Raw genomic sequence first — 8,112 nt, 5'->3', positions numbered from 1 at the left:
GCGCCGCCGCCCCGGCCGGCACCGGCGGGGAGCAGCCGCGGCCAGGGGACGCGGGGCCTCACTCACCCACGCAGGCCATGCGGGTCATGTCCAGCTGGAAGCCGTCGAAGCAGTCGCAGGTGTATCCCTCCGGGACGCGCACGCAGCGCCCGTTCTCGCAGCCGTTGAGGATCCCGCACTCCTCCGCCTGCAGCCCCTCGAAGCCCTCGTAGAGACCTGGGGCGGCAAGGCGGGGTCAGACCCAGCCCAGTCACACAGGGAATATCGGGCATGCAGCAAGACAGTGACTGACCAGGACTGATTCAGGAGTGACACACAACAGCCAGGAGCAGAGCTTGCTCCAAGCCTGGAGCAGCCCGGCCAGGGTGGGAACTACGAGGCAGTCAGTCCCCATGGACACAGCCTGGGTGGGGAGGCACTGCTGTGTCTCCAGTACTCACCAGTTTGGCCGGGCAGGTAGCGGGGTGGAGACCGCGCTGGGCCATGGTGGAGAGGGCTGCCACGAAACTCACTGCTGGGTACCCTCCGAGGGAAAGCGGCCTCGGGGCTTCCGTACTCAGACTCCAGGTAGTTGTAGTAGGGGCTGGGAAGGCCATAGTGGGGGTCTTCCAAGCCCGGTCCGTACTCATACCTAGGTCTTTCTCGGAGCTCACCCCCTCTCTCACTGTCTTCACTGGCCCCATTACACAGGAAAGCAAAATCAGCTGCAGGTGGTGAGGAAAAGGAAGGGTCAGTGCAGCCTGGCTCAAGGTCCACTATATGGCCAGAGGGTGTGCATCCCCACTGGGTCAGCTGAGCCAGACCTGCCTTCAGTGCCCTCCAAAGCTGCAGCTCTATAGTTTGTTGATTGTCAAGAAGTCTGGCGCCAGCAGGTTCTTGAGCAGCAAGAACCCCAATTCCCAGGGTGCTCCTATCCCCAGCTACTACTACCTCCTGAAGTGTGCAGAAGCAGTGGGATGCACAGGGCAACTCTCCCCTCAAATACCTTGGACTTGCTGCAAACCAGTTCCAGGCACATTCTACCCACTGGTGCAGCTCAGCCCTCGAGAAGTGTGTGTGGGGTTACCTACTCCTTGGTCTGGCTCCAGCAGTGCAGAGATCTTATGCATGACAAGTGTCAGCCCAGCCCATTCCCACCTCTGCTGGGAGATGCTTGCCCATGCCACCCAACTTACCAGAGGACCTGTGGGGACAAAGTGCACAGTTCTGGCCCCAGGCTTCGCCGAGCCGGCAGCAGCACTCAGTGTACGTGGTCTGCTGGCCATGCAGCAGGTCTTGGCAGATGTAGTCAGCAACGGTCTGCCAGCAGACGTCCAGGTGGATTTCATACTCCTCCAAGGTATCTGTGAGTGACACAAGCAAAGGATGCCATGGAAATCATCCAGAAGAGTGCCTGTCCATCTTGTCCCAAGAGAGATGACCATGTGCCCCAGCTTCTGCCCCCTCCCTGCCCTGACTGCACCCTGTGCTGGGGCTGACACACCTCAGCCAGGCACTAAGTCCCCACCCACTGCTCCTCTGGGAGGACCCAGCCACGGGGCAGGATGTGTGGGGCAAAGGTGTGCTGCAGTGGGGGATCAGGCTCACCTGCCCTGCTGGAGAAATTCACACACCGGTTGCCAGTGGCATCCAGCACAAGAGGAAGGCTGCAGAAACAGTGGTAGGAGCCTTCTGTGTTCAGACACTCGCCATTGATGCAGTACACTTCATTCTGACACTCATCCTGATCTGCCCACACAGAAGGACAGGGCAATGTTTCAGGCTGGCAGACATGAGCAATGTGACCCTTTCCCTGCCCAAACAGGGACCTCATGGCCCTCAGGCCCTCCTCTCTTGTTCCCCAGGAGGGTCCCAGGAAGCCTGTTACCTAGACCTGGCCCAGCAGGGACAAGTCTGGGTGTAGCAGCAGAGCTGTCCCCCCGTGTGCAGTTGGGTGCCCACTGCTCTTTGAGACCATCTTACCAACACACTCAAGCCTGCTGGAGTCATAGAAGTATCCTGTACGGCAGAAGCACTTGTAGCCTGGCACCGTGTTCAAACACTGTCCATTGCGGCAGAACTCAGAGCCAAATATCTCACACTCATCCATGTCTGAAAGAGGGATGGAGGGAGGGCAAGTGTCTCAGGAAGCAAGGTGTGCTGGGCGCTATACCTGCAGAAAGCTGTCACAGCACCTTGCCTAAATCGCTGACAGGTCCCTGAGTGAGCCCCCCACCTCTCACAGGCCTCATGCTTGGGAGCAGAGGGAGAAGCACCCCCAGACAGAGCAGGAGGAGGGATGGTGTGAGCAGGACACTCACAAATTCATGTGTATCTTAAGCACACAACCCCCATGGAGGCAAAGTGCCAAAGACTGAGTGAGCTGGCCACTGGGAGATCTAATCAGTAACTGGAAGAGCTGTGTCTTAGTGGTCCCCATCCCTGGTTCATAATGGGAGACTTGCACCAAGAAAGAATGACCGCCATCAACAAGGCAGGACTGGAGGCAGGGGCACTTCCAGCTCAACAATACTGGCAGTCTGGGATTTCTCTGGAATGGGGAAAGCAGCAGCAGGATGTTAGCATCCCCCACGATGGGCCTGGGGAGATAGTTTTGTCAATGCATTTTCATGCAGGGTTTTACATACTGCTCTCCCTCTTCCCCCTGGAAGAAATGAAAGAAAATGGTGCTAGTACCTGTGAAAGAGACTTTTCCTGAGAGCAGATCTTCCTGGGGAATATAGCCCTTCCCAAGAGGGCAGATCTCTTGGTATTCCACTGACCAAGATACAGATGCCAAGAGGAGATGGAAAGAGAAGAAGCAGCTCGTTAGTGCAATCAAGGTGAAGCTGGCAGGCAGAGCACTGGCCCTGCCTGGTGTGGTGGGGCGACAGTCCTACCTGTGCCTGGGATGGGGCAGGGGTAAGTCTCACAGTTGTCACCCCAGGCTGCCCCCACCGTACAGCAGCACTCCTCCTTGGTGATGTTCTTGGCCAGGACGCTGTCACACAGGCGGACGTCACTGATGTGGTAGTAGCACTGCTTGCGCTCTGCGCTGTCAGAGACGTGGGCTGCACGTGTGTCAGAGCCCTCTAGAAAACAGCAGAGCAGGGATGGGATGGGGTCCTTGGCACCCCAACGCAGCATCCCACACCTAGGAGGTCCCAGAGCACACCCCTCACCAGCAGTGTGGCTTTCCCAGGTCCTCACTTTCAGGCTTCTGAGCTCTCCCCAGACTAAAACTTGCCCATTATCTGTGGAGGCTTGTACAGCCCTGTCAGCCCCTCATCTTTATCTCACCCCAGCCAGGGCTACCACACTCCTGCTCTAGCTGCCACCAATGCTCTGTTGCAGTTGCCTACTCACCCACAGCAGCTCGGGGCTTGCACCGCCCTGCCTCTGTGTCGTACTCCTCGTGGTCACTGGGGCAGAGGCACAGGAAGGATCCCTCCACATTCTCACAAAGCGCAGTTCCGCACACGGCCACCATCAGCTCACACTCATTCACATCTGCAAAGCAAAGAGCAGCAGTGGGCAGCAGGAGCCCTGCCTCTGCATGGGCAGCCTGTGCACGGTCTGCAGCATGAAGCTACCCTGCAGCAGGGAGACAAAAGCTTCTAGGGATGAGCTGAGAACTACATTCACACTGTGGCTCAACACAAGTCTGGCAGGAGCCTCATGCCCTGCTCTTAGTGGATCCAGAGCCTGAACTCCCGCTTGCTGAAATCCAGTGGGTTGCTGGATCACAGAATCATCTAGATTTGGAGGACTCCAGTCCAGCCCCCTACTCAGTTACAAGATCCCACCAGGTTGCTCAGAGCTTTTTTCTTCTTGGGTCTTTAAAATCTCCAAGGATGGCAATTGAGCAAACATCACAAGCAACTGTTCCACCGCCTGCCTGTCTTCCCAATGAAAACTTTCTTCCTTATAATACACCCTGCCTGTTCTCTACAGGCACCCATTAAAGTACCTTTCTAGCACCTTCAGTGTCTCCATTCCCCAAGGACCTCCTCTCCACCTGGACAGAATAGGGCTCCATGTTCACTGTTAAACACTCACTTTTTCAGAGCCTGGTCCTTTGCAATCCCAAAGATCTGCTGTGATAAGGGAAGGGGTTTTGACTCCATGAGCTGCCCTGTCCATGTGTGTGATTCTCAGTGCGTGAGAGCAGTCCCTGTCTGTGGTCTGGGAGCCATCACCAAGCAGGGATGGCTCTCCTTTACTGACTGCAGACTCACCAATGCAGTAGTGCCCGGAAGGTGAGCTCTCATAGCCACGGTCACAGAGGCAGCGGAAGGAGCCATCCGAGTTCTCACAGAAGCCGTGGCTCCCGCACAGCGTCTCATTGGCACATTCATCAATGTCTGCAGCAAAGCCAAAACCAAGAATTGTCCTAGTCCCCATTTCTCCCAAAGGACACCCCTACTCAGGCCCTTTGGCTCTGACCCCAAGATCTGGGACTGGGACAGGCATTTCCTTGATGTGAGCGACTAGGTCTGGCTGCTCCAATTACCTATGAGTGTGCATGTTAAGAGAAACTTCTTGCAACACTGAGAGCCACAAAGAAGCCATGTGAAAAGAGCAATAGAGGCAGGGCAGGAATGGGAAATTGGTGGGAAGTATGGGAGGTGACTGGCAGGAGTGGCTGAGGGTAGCAGTTTCCTGCAGAGGTATAAAGGGACAGAGAGCCTACAAGCTCCAGCTGCTGCATGGAAACTTTCTTGGAGCAGTCAGAACAGCTGTGCATCCACAGCCCAGGTTCCCAAGGCCAGGAGCAGTTCCATGTGCTGAGTCTTAGTGCAGCCCAGAGCCCAGTGGCTGGCAGCAGCTCCTCCCTGCTGCAAACTTCCCTGAGCTGGAGGGAGCCTCAAAAACCCCTTTGCTCTTTCCTCTCTGCTGGAGCCTGGGCTTCAAACCCAGACTCACTAGTCTAGCATGCTCTGGTACCAGCAGCCTTTCCAGTCACCCAGGCCTGCCAGGCAGGTGACTGGCAGTGGCCCCAGCAAGCACAGCTTACAGGGAGCTGCGGTCCAGCCCCAAGCCTGGAATGGCTGTAACCTGCCCAGGACTCTCCCCAAGCGGAAAGCAGCACAATGCAGTGTCTGTTCCAGATGCCAGGAAGAGAGAAGTCTAGACGCAAGCAGGCAGCACAGCCAAGAAAACAAATTCTCAGCATTATCTGCCTCTCCACCAGCCACACATTTCCTCCTCCTCCTCCTCCTCCTCCTTCTCCCCTGCGCCTCTGGCAGAGATGTCCCACGAGCACCCTGTTCCTGCCAGGGTGAGGGGCAGAGAAAGCAGGGCTGTACTCACCAATGCAGTCACCCAAGGGGGTCCAGTGGAAGCCAGGCTGGCAGCCCATGATACAACGGTAGGAGCCCAGGCTGTTCTGGCACCGCCACGTGCCGCAGATGGCATCCCCATATTCTTTACACTCATCCACATCTGCAGGAAGGAGAGCAAGGCGATGAGGATGGTCAGATGGGGACCCTGTTTGTTCAATGCAGCACCTGGGTCTGCTTCAGCTAGCCAGAGGCCTTGAACCAGTGCTAGTCCTCCTTACAAGTCACCAGCAATTTTGAGTGCTGGGAGCAGAACTGCCCTCCCCCGTGCACTGGCTTCATTCGTCCCCTCAAATTCTGGGAGGCTGATCTCCCCAGCAATGAGCTCTCACCCACGCAATCATCAGTCTCCTGGGAGTGTTTGAATCCATTTTCACACAGACATCTGTAGGAGCCTTCTGTGTTCAGACACTGGCCTTGTGAGCACAGAGACTTGTCTGCACATTCATCCACATCTGTGAAATCAAGACAAAAACATCAGCCTGGATCTCAAAGCAGGGCAGGAAGCAGAGGGCAGTACCTAAGGTATGTTCCTGCCACCCTTCAACTCACCTTGGCAGCTGACTCCACCAGCCACATTTGAGAAGCCAGGAGCACAAATGCAGAAGTAGGATCCTTGACTGTTGAGACATTCGCCATTGGGACTACAGATCTCACTATTCAGGCACTCATTCACATCTGCAGAGGAAGCAGAATCAGGACCATGCACCCAGCCCTGGGGTACATCCTTCACCAAAGCCACATGGATTCTCTGTTCCCAGTCTCTTACAGGCAGGCCTCAAAGGGCTCCTGGCCCCTTATTTTCTTATCATGGAAATAGAGATCTTCCCTATACATGGTGAGCCCAAATTTGACTACAGCCTTATGGATGTGCCATGCATGGTGGCATCACTTGCCTTGGCACCAGCATCCTCCCTGCTGAGAAAGAAGGGGGATCCAGTATGTCCTGGACCCAGAGGGCTGTATGGATAGGGTTCATACCTTTGCATATGGTGCCATTGATGAGCTCAAAGCCAGTCTGGCAGTGGCACTCATAGGAGCCCAGTGTGTTTCTGCACTCTCCCCCCAGGCACTGGACAGCAGGGTCCTCACACTCATCCAGATCTGCCAAGAGGAAGGGCACAGCATAGAGTGAGGGCCCAGCTCTTGCCACCACTGGAGAAGATCCCCATCTGCAGAAGCATCACCCAGCTGCTGGCCTGCAAAGTGGGTTTGAGCTGTCCTCCCAGACCATGTCATCACAGTGAGACAAGGGTAGAGACTCTCTGTCACTGGGGTGTGCAGATGCTTGCAGCCCAGACTCTTCACTCCCTTCCATCATAGGGAACAGCAAAACACTATCCCAGCACCAAGTCGGTGGTGCCCAGTGACAGGACCAAAGGCAAGGGGCACAAACTGAAATACAGGAGGTCCTGCCTGAACACTCTTCCTGTGACAGTGGCAGAGCACTTGCCTAGGTTGCCCAAAGACAGTGTGGAGTCTCCCTTCTTGGAGATACTGAAAAACTATCTGGATGTAGTCCTGGGCCAACAACTGTTGGTGGCTCTGCTTGAGCAGTGTGTTGATGAGATGAACTCCAGAGGTCCCCTCCAGCCTTAGACATTCCGTGATTCTGTGAGCACAGGGATACTGCTAACCCTAGTGTCTGTCTCCAGCAGAACTCTGCTCTGCATACAACAACCACCAAGAGGCCAGTGCAGAGTCACAGTTGTTGACAAATCCTCCCTTCAGCCAACTGCACAAGAGCAAACATCAGCAGAGCAACGCAGCACCAGCCCTACCTTCCAAGGCTCTGCTTTTTCACTTGCCAGACTTGTCTACAATGTCCTTCTCATGGAAGAGCTGTCCAGGGGCCTACAACAACTCTTACCCAACTGCAGAGCTCTCCACAAACCCTCTCTCACACAACTCTCCCAGGCCTTGGCCAGAATCTGCTGGCACTCTGAGGATTTTCCTCACAGCAGAGGAGAGAGGGATAGCTTCCCTCACACAGGGGGCTGCAAGATGCCAGCAGACTGCCTGCAGCCCTTGAGGTAGGGGCAAGCACAGGAGAACACTGCACTGACAAGAGGTAAAGCCCTGAGACTGGCAGCTCCTGATGGTAGGGAGGAACACTTGCCCCTTTGCAGAGCACTGAGCATGCCACAGGCACAAAGAACATTGCTCCCTACCACCCTAGGGCAGGATTCCCAGCTTTTCACTCTCCAAGGGTTGCGAGAAGCAGTATTATTGAATCCTTCTGGAGAGGAACCAAAATCTAGTTTATTTACAAAAAAATTATCACAAAACCCTTATCATGTTTCAAATATGAAACCTAAATCCACAGACAAGGCCACCAGCCAAGGCAGGGAGGAACATTCCATCCTGCCATCAGGTCAGTGTGACCCAAACAATATCAAATTCTGATAAGATGCCCTCATGAAATGGCTGGGGCAAGGGGGCTGAGCTGGGGCAGCTCATGTGGAGTCTTGGGAAAAGGGGAGGGCAGATGTAAGGCATCAAACCACGGCTCTTCCATCACACCCAAAAATCAAATGCAAAGTAAGTTCATTTCACACTGGCTTTCTCAGACATCAAAACAGAGGAGAATTAAGGGAGGAAAACTTCCCTCTCCTCCCCTCCTGGAGGCCCCCTTACAGGGGGATCCTTCTGAGAGTCACATCAAAGGCAAGATCTTACATTTGCCAGCTACGTGCAGGCTGCAGGGCTCTGCAGTGCTCCAGAGATAAATTCTCAGCACATGGCCATTCTTTAAACAAATACTTTTGCCAGCTCTGCCCTTTCCCTTCCC

General features: G+C 55.0%; 1 protein-coding gene across 1 annotated transcript in view; it reads right to left on the bottom strand.

The window, feature by feature from the left end:
* LTBP2 (latent transforming growth factor beta binding protein 2) overlaps nucleotides 1–8,112 on the bottom strand; it is a gene marked incomplete at its 5' end in the record, with an annotated part of 62,660 nt that overhangs the window by 4,009 nt on the left and 50,539 nt on the right. The window contains 13 exons of the mRNA XM_031065478.1: nucleotides 67–216; nucleotides 441–704; nucleotides 1,176–1,343; nucleotides 1,588–1,728; nucleotides 1,963–2,091; nucleotides 2,677–2,757; nucleotides 2,880–3,071; nucleotides 3,346–3,489; nucleotides 4,218–4,343; nucleotides 5,293–5,424; nucleotides 5,654–5,776; nucleotides 5,874–5,999; nucleotides 6,303–6,425. Coding sequence (XP_030921338.1) covers nucleotides 67–216; nucleotides 441–704; nucleotides 1,176–1,343; nucleotides 1,588–1,728; nucleotides 1,963–2,091; nucleotides 2,677–2,757; nucleotides 2,880–3,071; nucleotides 3,346–3,489; nucleotides 4,218–4,343; nucleotides 5,293–5,424; nucleotides 5,654–5,776; nucleotides 5,874–5,999; nucleotides 6,303–6,425 — 1,899 coding nt within the window. The remainder of the gene's footprint in view (nucleotides 1–66; nucleotides 217–440; nucleotides 705–1,175; nucleotides 1,344–1,587; nucleotides 1,729–1,962; nucleotides 2,092–2,676; nucleotides 2,758–2,879; nucleotides 3,072–3,345; nucleotides 3,490–4,217; nucleotides 4,344–5,292; nucleotides 5,425–5,653; nucleotides 5,777–5,873; nucleotides 6,000–6,302; nucleotides 6,426–8,112) is intronic.

Source organism: Geospiza fortis, unplaced genomic scaffold, assembly GCF_000277835.1.
Source record: "Geospiza fortis unplaced genomic scaffold, GeoFor_1.0 scaffold54, whole genome shotgun sequence".
Lineage (NCBI taxonomy): Eukaryota > Metazoa > Chordata > Aves > Passeriformes > Thraupidae > Geospiza > Geospiza fortis.
This window is presented reverse-complemented; position numbering and strand designations above follow the sequence as displayed.